The 16,716-nt window shown below is 34.0% G+C and overlaps 5 protein-coding genes across 5 annotated transcripts; 1 reads left to right on the top strand and 4 right to left on the bottom strand.

Moving 5' to 3' along the window:
- Positions 1–74: 74 nt before the first annotated feature.
- ELE39_003550 (uncharacterized protein) lies at positions 75–2,868 on the bottom strand (the record flags this gene model as incomplete). The annotated part of the gene is made up of 5 exons (XM_067346654.1): positions 75–598; positions 673–1,024; positions 1,098–2,375; positions 2,432–2,581; positions 2,653–2,868. The coding sequence occupies 5 exons, from the start codon at positions 2,866–2,868 to the stop codon at positions 75–77; spliced, it is 2,520 nt and encodes an 839-aa protein (XP_067199967.1).
- A 472-nt stretch (positions 2,869–3,340) lies between these two features.
- On the bottom strand, positions 3,341–7,258 carry ELE39_003551 (uncharacterized protein; the record flags this gene model as incomplete). The annotated part of the gene is made up of 1 exon (XM_067346655.1): positions 3,341–7,258. One exon carries the CDS (start codon positions 7,256–7,258, stop codon positions 3,341–3,343), a length of 3,918 nt encoding a protein of 1,305 aa, XP_067199968.1.
- A 329-nt stretch (positions 7,259–7,587) lies between these two features.
- Positions 7,588–10,392, bottom strand: ELE39_003552 (AP2 domain-containing; the record flags this gene model as incomplete). The annotated part of the gene is made up of 1 exon (XM_067346656.1): positions 7,588–10,392. One exon carries the CDS (start codon positions 10,390–10,392, stop codon positions 7,588–7,590), a length of 2,805 nt encoding a protein of 934 aa, XP_067199969.1.
- Positions 10,393–11,163: 771 nt separating this feature from the next.
- ELE39_003553 (uncharacterized protein) lies at positions 11,164–13,884 on the bottom strand (the record flags this gene model as incomplete). Its single annotated transcript, XM_067346657.1, has 1 exon — positions 11,164–13,884. One exon carries the CDS (start codon positions 13,882–13,884, stop codon positions 11,164–11,166), a length of 2,721 nt encoding a protein of 906 aa, XP_067199970.1.
- A 1,061-nt stretch (positions 13,885–14,945) lies between these two features.
- Positions 14,946–16,643, top strand: ELE39_003554 (uncharacterized protein; the record flags this gene model as incomplete). Its single annotated transcript, XM_067346658.1, has 1 exon — positions 14,946–16,643. One exon carries the CDS (start codon positions 14,946–14,948, stop codon positions 16,641–16,643), a length of 1,698 nt encoding a protein of 565 aa, XP_067199971.1.
- Between the last annotated feature and the right edge of the window lie 73 nt (positions 16,644–16,716).

Genomic DNA, 16,716 nt, shown 5'->3' on the forward strand with positions numbered 1-16,716 from the left:
TTTATTGGGCTTAGCTCTATTTGAACACTCTGTTAACCCCAAGATGTTCAACTTGATTTGAAATGAATATGCCATTAGTTAGATTCCACCATAACAAATAGAGGATCACCTTTAAAAAATTTCTTTTTGAAAGAAATATAAGATGAAACTATGTTCATATCCTTAACTGCTTTGATCTTTTGAGTCTTCTTATTCTTTTCTTCGTCTTTACACTGTATTGCTGCAAAGTACTTTCGTTTAGAGACTTTATTTCCAGTAGAATTGAAAGTGTATCCATATCCATCACAAGGAGAGATAATTACATGATGTTTAAGATTGTGAATAAACATGATTTGCAGAATAATATCTCCTTTCGATATCTGGAAACTTTCTGGTTCATAATTATGAATCATTTCATCACCAATTTTTTCATATACATTATTTTCAAGTACTATTGCACCGGTATCTAAACTTAAGGAGTAGGACTTTTTCCTATTACACTTAATTTTGATAAAAGTTATATTTTCAACAATTTGGTATCCTTTCTTAAGTTCTTGTTCTCTGAATACATGCCCATTACAAGGAGAAACAATGTTTTGAATTATTATATTTGAAGGTACTGGGAATAATAAGGGCAATTTAGAGTGAGAATGGACAAATTACATGGTGCATGCAGATTAACATTTAACTTACGTTTTGGATTCTTGATATTACTCTTTATATTTGAAGGAGAATAAACCTTGGATATTGTATTAGAATCATCCAGATCATCAGTAGAATCCCAATTAAACTTGGAAGAATCAACCACAATCAAAGGTTGTTTTTTCGTAACAAATGAGGGATTTGGAAGAATGTTTTGCAAGATCATGAAGTTCTTGGTAGCTTGAATATTTTTTCTTTTTGACTTATTGTCGTTACATACAACAACAGCTATATTTGTTCCTATTTTTGCAATTCCTGGACTATCTGTGTAAATCATCAATCCATCACATGGAGAAGTTATAATCCTCCAATTGTTTCTGACAATTGAAATGGCTTCCCCTTCCTAAAATCAATGAATGTAAGTTAGATAATTAATACTAAGTATATATATTGCTGCGTGAATCTTAGAGACTTACCTTAACATTTGCCTGATTTCTCTTAAACATTTTAGTGACTAATCCTGGTTTAGTTGTAACTCCATACATTATGGAATCCTTTCCAGCTTCAGTACATTCAACAGAAAATATAGAGTCCTTTTTCCTGACAGATTTACCGATCTCAGTAGTATTTCTGAGAATGCCACTGCATGGAGCCGTAACCAATTGGAATTTACCATATATTAAACATGCAGGAATATCCTTGGATTCCTGAATTAATTTACCACTCAGAATACTTTGATTTTTGAATACCTTAGCTGAATAAAGACCAGGTTCCTCAGTCTCCTGTAATTCTGCCTTAATTCTATTGATTTTGATTGAAAATGGCATTATTAGTGGTATTTCTTTGCCTCTATATTCGGAAAGCCCGTTTTCTCTAGCTTTTTTGCTATTGCATTGAATAGACGCATAAAATGTGCCTTGATTAACTTTTTTGATATTTGGAGTTATCTTTTTGGTGGTTATGGTTCCAGAACAAGGAGCTCTGACAATCCACCTCGCTCTTTGATTTGCTATATCAAAATTCTTGTTCAAGTTGTGGAGTTTAGACTTTTTAATCTGATTTTTCATCATGATCGCATATGTGATAGCAGAGTTATCCAGAGCAGTTTCAATTGACAGTGTTTTATGCATATGAATAATTGCGTCACTGCTAAGTTCCTGTAACTCATCTTTATCGCTATGTAGATAGCTTGGCAGAGGACCCTGATTTTCAAAATGATCACTTTCGACAGGCTCATCTTGTTTAGCTGGAGTAGTATCCAGTGGTTGAATGCTTTGATCCCCTTCAAAACCACTAACTGAAACCTCTCTATTAATGTCATCCTTTTCATTTTGTTCTTGGCTAGGCATGGAATTATCCCTTAGAGGTTCAATTTGAGAAAATTGGTTTGTTTGATTTTCAGAAATTGCATTCTGGGAAGCCGAAGGCACAGATATCTCAAAAGTAACCAAATAAGAGCCTTCTTGAAATCTCTGGCCAATCATCTGAGGTTTTGGATATGCAGTTTTGACCTTGTGAATGTCTTTGGTGGCTTCAAACCTTAAAAATACAGTATTGTCATTCCATATTCCAAGTAACACGGCTCCTTCCTGTACATATTCTGAATCAGGGACATCCACCACCATCGAGTTTTCTTTAGAGTTGATAAATACTTCTATTAAGTTATCAAAATCAGCCTTTTTGTTTGTTTGTACTTGTCTTGCCGGAAATTCCAAACATGAAAATGAAAGAATATACTTTGGAACCATTACTCCCTAAAAAGAAGATTATGAATGAATAAGGTGTAATTCTTGCTAAAGACTTAACTTACATTGTTATTTTCTGCAGAAACTATAGTATTGGAAGAGCAATATATTTCCTCTATTTTTGCTTTGCATGGAGAATGAATCGGAACTTCAGAAACCACATTATTTGTTAAAACTTGTCCTGAAACAGAAGCTGCTTTTAAGATCCCAATTTTCTATTAAATTAAAAGTTGAAATTGTTACCTTAGTTAAAAGTTGAAATCTAAAAATATCTAATTTTACTTACCTCTCCTTCTTCAAGTTCTGAACCCGGGACTATTTTGTCTTGGAAAATTATATACATTGAATCTAAGCTATTTTGTGCAACCAAACCTCTTAACTTGACTGGAATATCATTGTTAGTGGGAACGGAAAATATGTTGGTATATAATTGGGTTAAATCGGTGGCTTTGCTAAACTCTATTCCAACGAAATATATCAAATAAAATAAAAAAATCTTCATTTTCAGAACTAAAATCGAAGTTTAAAACCCCCAAGGAACTCAAATGTTTGTCTCATACAAAAGATCGAATTTCCCTTTACTATTGCTATACTAGATTAAATGTTCCTAAACCAGGCTTCTGACATTTCCCGCATTTCCCGCCACACGTGTCAGCACACAACACACTAAAAAAATGCAAATCAGAACTTTTGTATTGAGTTTAAACTTTTGGATTAAGCTTCAAAGAGCTCGTATGATTTTAACGAATTATGTATATAACTTAGGAAATGAGACCAATTTTTTGTATTTGGTTTAGAATTAGTCAATATCATGAAAAAAATCAACGCATGCAACATGCAAATTTGCAAGTAATGCATGTAAAATTATAATTAGAATAAACCTATAAGTAAATAAATTAAATGCCTAAAAAGAATTGTTCTTTCCTTTGATGATTATTTTGAGAAATACACTATAAGCTAATTGAGTTAATATATTAATATTTGAAGGCTGAAAATGCAACTGCGCAAATGGAGTAGATTTCATAGTGACTGAATTCCTCAGAAAGAACTGATTTTAAGTGTTCACTACAGTATTTAATTGTGTTTTTCTGGATAGAAAGCACAAAACCCTGAGCTTCAAAAGTCTTGTCGTTTTCTAAAATGCTGTTGGAAATGTTGTGGACTACATAAGCAGCTGTTTCAATGCTGAAGAGCTTCAGATTATCAATGGAGTCGTTTCTACCCTTAATAGGATTATTCCCTGAGTATAAACCAGAAAAGCTATACTTATTTACCAAATCCTCGCCCTCAAATTGCTTTAACAAATTTCTAAAGCTATCATGAAAAACGCCATACAACCTTATTGACTCAAGCATTCTAAGACCTTGAACTTTGACTTTCTTACCATCATAATTAATTTCCACACCATCAATAATAAGCTTATCAATTTCTCTCTCAAGTCTGCCCTTATCTTGGCTTCTTGAAACATTTTCTTTATTGGAGCCCTTATTTAATGAGATGCTCGCAGAATCAAGGGGGTCCCCAGTTAGATGGTCATTGTATATAAAGTTGTAAATGGTTTTCTTAAGATAATCTCCTATAGGTTTGTCATGCAAATTTGACTTCGAACACTGTATAACTGTACTACAGAGAGAAGAAATACGCATTGTGCTTATTGGACTCAAGTTATGTTTGTGAAGAGAAAGTCCAAAATTCGTTTTTGACGAAGCATTTTCCTCATATATAGCAGCTTCTGTATTTGTATCCAAGATGTTTGAAAGCAAAGCAGCAACTTTACACCTTTCGTCAAAGGTATCTTCTTTAATATTTCTAAATCCAAATGTAAGTACATATAAGTTTATCCCAAAATGAACAGAAGTCTCAAAAGATGGAATTCCCTCAGAGAAGTTTGAGAACGCACTAACTAATTCGTATATACAATGAAGTTTTGGAACAGCATTTTGAGGGATGCTAAAGTAATTTACCAAATAGTTAATAAACAATGCATTGGTTCTGAGCTGAGAATTCATCTCCTTATATGGATTGGAAAAGGTGAATGTGCATATTTCTTTAATTTTTGAAGCATCCAGATCTCTGTTTCCAATGGACTTCATATATTCTGATGTAGTAATTATACAACTCTCAACTAAATATGGATAACTTTCTAGTAAGGTTTCACGAGAGAAAAAATATCTTAAACCGTAAATCTCGTCTGAAATCAGTTTAAAATTGCTCATATCCTTGGAAGTATCCTTTGAATAAATGAATTCATATCTCAGTGCGTTTCCAATAAAAGAAGAGCTGCCTATATCTGGAATATTCTCGTAGTTTGAGTATATTTGGGTAAATATTTTAACGACATTTTTATTTGTAAGCTCCCCAGAATAATTTGATTTTTGAATACTTCTGATATATTTTGAAATGAAGAATGGGAAAAACTTTGATCCATCTCCAACTGAATAGCCAACAGCAAGATTAGACCCAATAGAATTCATCATTGAAACTCTGGTATCGTTAAAAAGATCAGATAACGAATTATACCAATCCTCTTCCATAGAAGACTTCCTAGAGTATGTCTTAATTGCAAATAATACATTCTTTTCAAAGAATTCATCCTCAAGAACCAAAGAGGCATATCTACAAAAAGCTTCTTTATTGTCTTGGATCTGCGAATTTGTGAAAAATAATTTAAATTGAAAATTCTCTATACAAATGTTGTATTCTGACTTAAAACTATCGTTCATCAAACTATATCTGCTTACAAAAGAAAATAATGGTAATAATCTTATCTGCACTCCGAGAACCGTATAAGAACTTGCTGCATATGCATAGATTCTTCTAATCTTGTTAATAGAAAACCCATAACTATCGGACAAAATGCTCACAAGCTTTAATAAGTAGGGGATATCTGAGAAAGGGGTCGGATATGAATTATCGAGTACATACTCACAGAGTGAAGATAATGTAAAGAATATTATATTCAACTCTGGATATTTCTTAATAATAGCTGAAGCACATTCTGACGGAACAAAGCTGTTTGCCACAATTGTAGAAAGATCTGAAATAGAAGGAACCAAATCATCTAGATTTTTCCCGGAAATAAATTCCTTTGGAAGTGTTAATGGTCTTTTACTTCTGCTAACTTCTGAAATGTTTGTGCTATCAGTAATTAAGAGGCCTATTCTAACTAATGAAGAGTATAATTCTTGTACTTTAATTGTAACTGCTGGATCATGTGTCATACCAACTTTATTTATTACTGATAATGGTGATAATAGTTTGCTAACTACAATAGAATCCACTTTAAAGTCAGCTTTATTTTCCTTGACCTTTTTTTCAGTAGTTCTTGTGATGAACTTTACCCTTGGGAGGAACTGGTTATAGAATTCACCATGAGAGGAAATTGTTGAAATAAAAAGAGTTGTTAAATCATCTTCCGAAAGTGAAGATTCTGAGTTAAAGCATTTAAAAATTGCGTTGCAAAGCTCTGAAGAATCTCTTTTCGTGTTAATAACTATCCTCTCTTTTGGAACAAAAGTATTTTCTGCCAAATTGATATATCTCTGAATATTTTTGATACAATAAGGAACGAAACCTTCTTTGGTTTTTTCATTTAGTTGATCTAATAGTATTGTTAATTCTGTAGAATATTCAAATCTTGGAAACATTCCTGTGTACGAAGCCGAGAGGAAAAAGATACACTGAGATTTTGAAATTAGCTTCAACGGAAGTTCCAAATATTCACTTAAATACATCAGATATTGAAAAGAAATTGATGTTGGAGAGAATGGAACCAAGTATTGATTAACTGCTTGTTCTGAAGACGCACAAAGAAGTTTACTGAGATGATTCCTCTTATTCATATTCAACTGAGTTGAAAATAGTGGGAAGGCTTTTAAGTGAAGACGTAATAAGTCCTCACATTTCATATCTCCTGGATTCCTTTCATCCAAATACTCGACTATTTGCTGCCATGAATCCATATGGTTTTGATCCTTTATCAAAAAAGCATCTGTTAATTTATTTGAAAAAAATGCATTCAAAATTGAGTCCAGTTTGCAAACCAACCTGTATAATCTCAACAAATTCACATTCAAAGGCTTTCCCTGAAATCTTCTTCCAATATTATTAATAAACGCAATCCTATTTGGAGAATCATGACCATTCAACTTTTCTGTATTAATTGACAAAGCTTCTCTCAAAGTTGTTACCGAATTTAATAAAGCTGAATCATCCATACAAGATTGTATCTGTGAGCATACTTGAGAGACCAAATTCAATGGAGAGTTATTTCTTCCTGATAGTGCGAGACTATTAATATATTGTCTACAAGTTTTTCTAAAGTTTTCGTCTCTTAAATTTGGTAATTGGAAAGTCATAGCAGCAACTTTGTGTATATCTGGAAGAGATGATGAAACTCCAAGCTGATTTCTAACACTCCTATAAGTATATATGATACATGCTCCTAAGAATATATTGGAAAGTGGCAATTCAATATTATTGACAGAAAATTCAATAAATCTGCTTACATAGAACTCTTCCATCAAAAATTGGTGAGATGTTGAAGCTGCAACACTTCTATTCATTGGTTCCGAAATATTTTGAGGCCTGTGAAGACCCAAAGCCAACGGTACATTAATTGTTTCAATGGCAGCTGTTCTACTTTGTTGAAAGTGGAATAAATATTTTATCGGACCGGATGGCAATAGTCTATACATTGAAGTAACGTTTATTTTCTTAGAACCATCTCTATAAAGCTCCAAATATAATGAATTTGTTTCTTTTATACATTTATCTTGTGGCATAAAGCCATTATTAAGTCTCGGCTCACTTGCATGCTTATTAGCATATGTTATAGCTAATTTGATGCAAATCGCTAAAAGCCCGAGAAATACTGTTGAATTAAACTTCATAAGAGCCTTAAATACTCCTTCTTTCTTGTGGCTATCTTCTTTCCAATTTTTTCACTTTTCCATTTAAATTTTTTTTTGTCACCTCTTCTTTTATATCTACCAAGATCTCTGAATTTTAAGCCTCAAACGTGTTTGCCGCGAGCGGGAGATGTTTTGAAGGCAACTATTAGTGTAAAATGCATGCAAAAAAAGAGGTTTTAACAAAAGTTAGAGCTAAATATAAACTAATTACTTAGAAAGAGTAGTCTAGAATCAGCACTATGAGTAAAAAGATGAGCCCTAAGTATCATAAATTGCAACAAGCTAGGGAAAATTAACAAGCAGCAAGTTCACTTTGGAGGATACTCTATTCCCTGGTCTTGTAGAGCTTGGATGAGCTGATTTAGCTGGGGAGGTTCTCCATTATATTTAATTCTCCATTGGATTGCCAAATATCTAGATTTCTCAAAACCATAACTTTTTACACTGAAATTCTTTGTCATAGAAACACCATCTACATCATATTGAGTAACCCAGCGATGTATCATAGGGTTGTACGAGACTCCATCAATTTGTGGTCCAATAAAGAATCTTTTTCGGCCATCAGGGCTTGATTTGTCTTCAATATCTATATACATTGAGTCATTATATATAGTTAAATTACAATCATGTACAGATGCAGAGCTTCTGGAAGATGGGGTTTCTATTTTTGAGAGGGAATCTAAATGTCCTTGAATACTTTTTGGAAAATCCAATTCCACTGCAGGATTAGTCTTTAATGGGCTGCTTTCATATATTTTGTGGTCGATTTCCTCTTTTAATTCCTGGGCCAGTTCTTGTCTAGCTTCTTGTTCCAGTGTCTCATTCACTGAGCTTACTAATATTTTGTCCGGCCTATCATAGTCTTTTTTTTTCTCAATATCCTGCATTTCCAAATCTTCCAATTTAGCTGTAGCCTCAACTTCGTTCCTAACTTCTGTTGAAATTGATGAATTCTTTTCCTTTTGGGTAATTGACTCGGAGTTCGAATGTATTAAGGCTGAGGGGGATTTTGAGTCTGATCTACTGCAAGCCAAAACTGATTCCTTAAGTAAGTGCTCCTCCTTACCTCCACTGTTCTGTAAAACTGATCTATATCTATTAAGTAAAGAATTTACCTGTTCATCTTCCCGATCGGTTGGTGTTGTTACCAAAAAATCTCCCTTTGATGGAATACAAAAGTAGTATCTTTCCGATCCATCTTTCAACTGTCCCTTATGTACTGTTAAATCTTCAAATGATACGTCTTGCAAAACCCCATTTTCATATGCAGGAAATCCTTGTATTACAGTCTGTAGGAATTCACTCAGTCTTTCAACCCCCTTTGTGCTTGAATACATACTTTCTCTATATTCAATAGCGAGCTGACGAGATCCCTCAAATCCATAAGCTCCAATACTGAAATACTTATAACGCTTCCTACCATCCTGCCCAACATAACCGGTTACCCACCTGTTTTGGATCTTGTCGTAACGTATTCCTTCTATCACAGGCCCAAAGTAGTATTTCTTTCCATGGTATACCAAAAATTCTTCCCCAGAGGCGGATTTCCTTGACTCTGATCTACCTCCTGCATTATGCTCAGAAGAAAAATTTTGTGTCCCATTACTTAGTTGAACTGTTCCTGGTTCAGCCTTTGAACCGGAAACATTTGTTGCAATCCTTATTCTAAATGATGAAGATGGTGGTGGCTGTCCCTCTGAGGCGTTTGATGAGTTTCCATCAGTGCCCTGAGAATCCCTTCTTTTCGGTGTAAATACAGCTCCTTTTGAAGCTGAAGCTCTAGAAGAAGCCTTTTTGACCGGAGTAAATGATGTCTCATCAGCCAAACCCCCTGCTTTTTCTATTGCAAGCTGTTTAGCCTTTTCTGTACCAAATTCTTCAACAGAAAAGAGAGTCTCCTGTTCTAGAGTATTTACCGAATTCTTGCAAATCCAAGAATCTCTTTCTTGATCATAAAACACCTCGTAATCAGGATTCTGCAGGTTTATAGTATCTATATTCGAGTTTCTTGTGTTGTATACTGAAGGAGATGTCCTTCCTGAACGGCTTGTACCTTCGATAGATCTTCTACTTCTTTTGTTAGTTCTAGTGGTTTGTACTGGAGTACCAGTTTGAATCTTGTTATTAATATTAGCAAGCTGCTCTCTTCTGTATTGAATAGCCATTTCTCTTGCTGTATCATATCCATACTGCTTAACATTAAAAATTCGACTCCTTCTAATGCCATTTTCCGTCCAAACTGCAACCCAACGATCTCTATTTTTTTCATAAGTAACTCCAACCTCATTTCCCCCTTTTGATGGTGAATTATTTGAAATACAGGGCTTCCCTCCACTATTCAAAATCACAGTTTTCTCAGAAACCGAAGCACGTTCTTCAATATGTCTACTATTTTGTGTGAAATCTCCCCCACGTCTTACTTCCATTGTTACATATGCCTGATAAACCAGAGGAAGCACCAATTCTCCAGACAAATTAGCTGGTTTCCATTCGTTTATTGGCTTTCCAATTTGTCCCTCTAGACACTCAGATATTTGAGATACTGACTCTAATCCGCAATCTGTCCCTGTTAGCATTCCATCCAACCACTCCCTATAAGAGTCTAAGTGAGAAATTGCACGGATACACACCTGAGGATCACACTTATCAATATCTAAAGGATATCCCTGTAAATCATTAACAGCATTACTAGACCTCATTTTACGGACGATTTCACTGGGCATCGTTAGATTATTATCAGGCTTCATCTTTTCGTTAATCTTTAATCCAACAGATTCTATTATTTTTAAGTAAGGACTGAACTCTTCCTTGCTGATAGCCCCATATATTTGAGCTATATGAAACATCAAGTTATCTCCATACTCTCCCCATAAAGGATACAAATTTGAAATATATCTTAAAAAGAAGTCAATGCAAATTAACTCGTAGTCCGGCTCCAGCTCCGAGTGCTCCACTTTAGCACATTCATCTTTTTGATTAGCCGCAACATTTTGTCCAGTTTCAAGAGATAAACTTGTATTCTCAGCATTGCACTCGGTACCTGGAACTAAATTTGTCTCTGTTGCAGATTCTTCCACAACCATCATCACATCCATTGGCTCTTGAACTTCCATTTCCAGGAATTAACTAAATTGTATAATTTCTATAAATTATTAGCTTTTGTACTTTTTTTATTAACTAATTAATTTTTTTAACTCCTGGATCTCGTCTAGAGTGTCTGATCCTGATCTCAGACTCTTCTTTCTTCTTTGCCTCAACCTTGCAACCGTTTCTTTAATTCTTGATTTTTTCCCAAACTTTTTACAATTTTTTGTCTCATTTATTTACCCTCTTTTTGTAACTTTTTTCTCAACAACAGTTTGCCTCCTAATACTTGCTTTGGCTGACGCCTAAACGCATTCAAACCTTTCCTCCCCCCCTCATCCAATATTTTCACCCTATTTTGCTTTGGCGCCAACAGTTTTTGTTTATTTGCAATTTCTCCAGATAAATATATATTTACATATATAAATAATATAAGTTACATTTACATAAAAGTGGATATGTAAATTTAAATATATTTTTATATTTTCACTGGCAATTATGATTTGCTGGCTGTTCTTGATTTATTAAACTATTAATTTTTCGTTCCGAAGATAAGCTTATTCGTGTTAAATGCATCCTTAAGAGACCACACATTCACTGTGTCTGTATTTCAAGTAAGATAATTGTTAAGTCTGCTAGTTCTGTCTAAAATCACCTGAAGTATTTTTTTGACTGATATTCTATCCATTCAACACCATAAGTAGTTTTGATATACTTTGAAAGTTTAATAAACTATTCTACTTATTACTCTTGCAAAAATAAACCTTTTAAACTACAATTATACAAAAACCCTAATTTAATTATCTAAACCAGTTTCTAATCATCCATTTGTTGGATCTAAGTTTGTTTATGTCCAGAGGATCTTCTATAAAAATTGACCAAATCCTGGGGATTAGGTTTCTCCAAATAGCCTGGTTACCTCTCCTGAACCTTATGTGATCAGCACACCATAAGTGAAGAAGAGGAATGTTGAAGTATGAAGTTCCTCCTGTTGCTCTTTGTGATATATCCGAAATTATTTTTCTAAAAAGTTGTTTAGCTATAGAACAGGGAATATTAGGCTCCTCTTTCTCATGGATAGTAGTCTTAAGAGGAGCCCATCCTTCTAGTGTCAAAATATCTGCCATAAGAGGTTTGTTTCCTTCGAAGTCTATAACTGGAATGTCAGCAAGTTTAAAAATCTCCTCTAAATCTGGTTGAAATATTTTAAATCTCCTCAGTTGGTTCTTATCACAAAGCAGATGGTATTTGGGTGGTTTCTTTTTTGCATTAATGCTGGTAAAACCTGAAGATCGTTCAATAGGATAACTTGGATCCAGTTTTAGAGATAACTTGAGATCTGGAACTGAGTTGTTAAAACACTCGTCGAGATCTGTGTACCATCTACTGTCAGTGGGATTATAAGGCTCTCCAATGATTAGCTCTTCAAGGATTCTCCTTGCCAGATCTTTTCTATGGTTTATGATGGAGGTTCTAAGTAAAACTTTATTGGACTTAAAGATTGGTTCTCCTTGTTGAACTTTTGTATAGCTAACACTTAGTCTTTTGAACTCAGTATTTACTGCAATTATACGATGAACTTTTCGAACTATTGGTCTATCTGAAATATCAAATACGTCAATAGCTTTTGCACAGTGTCCAGCATGTTCAACCCCAAGATCTATGACCTTTTGCAACTGTTCTTCCCTTTTCTTGATCAACAGATTGTATTCTTTAGTATTCGAAATTTCACTACTACTATCGGTTTGAATCCTCGCAAACTCTATTTTGTCCTTCAAACTTCTCATTTCATGCTCAATATCAGTCAAATCCTCTAAGGCTTCGTGAACTCTTCTGATTGAAACTCCAATCAAAAGCTGAAGTTTAGCTTCTAGTGGAGATATATTTTGCATAATCATATCTACATCAAATAGAGATATGTTATTTAAAATTGATTTTGGTTCAATAATGATTTTGGTTAGTCTGTGTTCAACTTTTGCAATCCAACGTTCAAGCTTCTCGTCAGTAATCTCGCTTTCATCTTCAAAGTTAAAAAACTCCTCAGGAATTCCAAGCAAGAACTCATTAATAGATTCATCTACGGAAGTTACAATCAAATTATATAGTAACTCCAGTTCATCCATATCCAAAATATGTTGATTATTTACAAATACAGAGGCTAATGCTAGCTTAATGGAGTTTTTATGATCTCGATCATTTTTTACTTGGGATATTGCCAAACATGCATCTGGAAGTTTGATTTTGGTCTTTCCTAAAATGCTTTGAGAGATTCCGACTACCAATAGGGCAAGTCTGAATGCAGACCTATGTAGTAGTGGACAGAACAATGAAAAGTGATCCATCTCTTCATATGGCTTGTCTTCAACAAGAGAATTGATCCAGTCCTTTCTGGCCAACTCTGAAAAAGACTTCAAATCTGAAATACCATAAGGTAAATTTGAGGCTGAGTATATATCCGTGTTATCAGATTCAATATACTCCTTCAAAGCTCCAATGTGTTTTTCCATATACTTAACAAATTGAATTTGCATGAAGAAGCGACGTTTTAAGCTTTGTGGAACATTTCCTCTTTGAAATTGAATATCCTGTACGAACTTCTGAGTCTCTTTGAATGAACCAATCAGACTTCTATAAGTTGAATAGAGTGTTTGAAGAGCCTGTTGGTTTGTAAGATTGACTAGCTCCATCTTAGACCCTAATGAGATATTACTTTCTTCCTCTTCAGCCCCGTTTAATACCCCATCTTTGAACCACCTTTTGCCTATCTTTCCAGATTTGTTTCTGTTATAATAAATGAGAAATCTATCAAAAAGCTGCCTTCTGTCAACAACTACATTTGTAGATGGATAGTTTGTGAATAATATTTCTCTAACGTCAAGCTCATCTAAATGACATCTGTTATCAATCGCAAGAGCAACCAAAATAGCCTCGTTTACCTCCACCTTTTTCTTCAAGTTGGAATTCACTCCATCCAATGGAAATATCTGTCCTTTATTTAACACATCTGAGAGAAGAGGGGACTTTCTGGTGTTAAACTCTGCAACTTTTTGACAAAATCTTTCAGCTTTTGCGTATTCTATGTGTCCTCTTAATGCTGACCTTAGGGACTTAGCACAATCCTCCAACGAACCCTCTTTTAAAGATAAAACAACTGTACAGGCTCTTGTTCTACTTATTTTGTATCCTTCTTCCAAGAGTATCACAACAAGTGCATTTGCTATTGAGATTTCTTCTTTAGATAGCTTTGCACATGCTTCACCTCCCAATTCATCCATTCCCATCTTAACAGCAGATTCAACTTTCTCTAAAATGTTATGAACATTGTCAGGATGTGCTTCGTGAACCAGGTCTTTAATTTCTGGATCTTCCTTGGCTATTTTCAATACCTCCTTACAAATTTCTAAACTATTATCTCTTATTATGTCATTCCCTTTAATTGTTAACTCCAATGCAACTGAGCAACCTGAAAAGTATCCGTCTCTTAAATTATATACTATATAGCATGCATCTAATAAAGCCATTCCTATTGTTTTAAGGCAATTATTGTTATAATTCTGAGCTCACGTTCTTTGGGCAGATTACTCCGAGTTTTCAAGCTAGAATCTTCCCAAGAGATCACAAACTTACCATCATAAGAGAATTTTTTTGAAACAATAATAAATATATTGGAAAGCTTTAGCTGGTATGGAGTTAATACTGAACAGTAATCCCTAAACAATAAATTACGCACAACACAAACATTACGTGCCAAAAACTTACATAATTAACGTTCCAGAAAAATCATCTCTTATATTTTTCTCTTCAACTCTATACTTTTTACCAAAAATGGGCTTCCAATACCTTGCTGCCTCAACTTTTGAGTTTAATGCTACCAAAATCAAACAAAGTAAAATTCCTAAAGCTGTCTTTAGCAACTTCATTTTTTCACTTATCTTGTTCCTCTTGTTGCATTCCTATAAAAAAAAATTAAAGTCCTTCAAATCCAGTTCCTCTTATCTATAAATACTGATTTTCCATATATATATTTATATTTATATCTTTTTTTTAATTAATCATTGCCCCATATTTTGTCATGCACAACCTTAGTTCTTTTTAGATCACTTGGCGCGCAAGTCATGCATTTATTTTTCCAATATTCATTCAAGACGGAATAATTAAAATAATGATTAATTACAGTATCTACAGTGATCATGACAATTTGAGTGTGATTAATTGCTGTATATAAACACTTAATTGGTTCCAATATATTAATCAAAATACTCCTAATATTGGAACAACAAATAAAATAGGCTTAAATATGCCTCCAAATTATTATCACTCGGATAATAAGAGCTAGTGAATTATTTTTTGATTAATAGAATTGATCCTCATTTTTTCGAAATATTATAATTCTCATTTAGAGATTAGATTTGCCTTTGAATTAAAAATAAGCCTGAAAACTTTTCTTCAAAGAGTTTGAACAGTGCGTTTATTTTACAATATTAAGATAAATAAATAATATTCAAGTAGTTAGTTACTTTGAAAGCACAAGAATTTAAATAGTTAATAAGTCAGAAATACATCAAAGAAATAGAATTTAGTCATGAACGTCATATTTCCTTTGTTTTTATTCTTTTTAGTATTAATAAAGCATTCATTTGGATACCAAGCCAACCAACCAAATGTTTCAGAGTACGACTCCGAGCAAAATCTCTTGGCAGCCCTTTGTTGGTCTCTACCATTCAAGTTCATTAAATGTGATATTGAATTTGAAGAAAACGTATTAGAACACTTAAAACTTGAGCAAATTCCAAGATACAAAGTCTCCACAACTGACGAGATTGTATATAATATTAGAATGCAGCCAGTAACTAACGGATTCTTAACAAATGCAGTCTTAGCAGTAAGGCCGATTTATGGGATGATTATTTCAAATGAAGCAGGAAATCCTGTTATTCCAATTCCACATCAACTTAAACATTCATCAACGGCAAAGTTTGGATTACCTCACCAAGCCAAAAATATCTTTTCGTCTGTGAACTGTGTTCTTATGTATTCCAGCATTGGAGATGGCTTCTATTATATCCACCCTGGAAAGAATGAACATAGGTCAATCCCAAGGTCTGTACCAGAAAACATCATGCTCAAAGTTTCTACAAAGAAAACAAGTACAAGAGAAATGTTTTATATAACCTTATTATCAAACCAACAGTTCCCCACCAAACCTTCAGCTACGTATGGTGTTGGGTCAGATTTTATGATACCCCCAGTTGTTTGCTTTGGATCCAATGAAAATCTAAGCCAACAACTCCACGAAAGTAAATCATATTTGGGAGGGGTTTTGATCCATGAACGAATTATGGGACCTTCTCTTAGAGATATTATAAAATTTTTCAAAAGTAGTGCACTTATAAAGTGGCTGAAAAGCTCAAAAACAGCTGAATTTAACTATAAAGCCAGAGTTTCACTCCGATTAGAAGCTCAGTACTCCTTGGCTCACTCTTTGATAGCTGCTATTTTAACTTTGCAGCACCACTCAATTGCAGGCAGAGTTCTACACTGTGATCTAAATTCCAGAAGTATCTATCTTGACCGTCTCGTTTGGAGCTGGTCTACAAAGAAGATTGAAGACAACTTAAATGCATTAACACAGCTATCACCAGCAAACTTTAAATTTATTAACTTTGGGTATATGAAATCAACCCTTGAAGTATCAGAGGAGAATTTAGGCTGTTCTCAGAGTGATAATGACTTAGCTAGAGTACAAGAATTCATCAAGATCCTATTCTCGGAGCAAAGCAATAGGTCAGAGTTCCCTGAAAGTGGAAGTATAAGTAGTGGTATGATGACAATGAGTACAGGATTTAAAATGTGGTGGAACGAAGTAGTTAATTCAGTTGGAACCGAATCTAGTAACCAAGAAGTTAATGAACAAGAAGTTTTACAAGTTGAAAATATTCTAAGAACTATTTATACAGACCATTCAGTTATATCAAATCTTGATAGAACAGCCAAATTTTCTGGTATTGTTACAGGTATTAAGGCGATTCACTCCTCCATTAGCAAGGCATTCAGATATCTTTATGACCAAGGATTTGGAAGAACTAAGAAGAGGGTAATTCTTGGTTGGTCAAGCAAAGATCTTGAGCCTGAGCCTGCAACTCAAATTAGTGGCACTGTAAGAAGAATTCTTAGCGGTAAGAAAATTGAAAATTCTTCTAGCAATAATGCCTCTGCTATAGATACCTCAGAATCGGTTGATTTAGAGCTTTCTGCTGAATCCATTGGGCTTTCTAACTAATTCCAGCTATCTCCAGTATATTAAAAACCACTTCTAGGTAATTTGATTTAATTATTTTTAGTTACATTAAAAA

The sequence above is a fragment of the Cryptosporidium sp. chipmunk genotype I genome (assembly GCF_004936735.1).
Source record: "Cryptosporidium sp. chipmunk genotype I strain 37763 chromosome Unknown contig_7, whole genome shotgun sequence".
NCBI lineage: Eukaryota > Apicomplexa > Conoidasida > Eucoccidiorida > Cryptosporidiidae > Cryptosporidium > Cryptosporidium sp. chipmunk genotype I.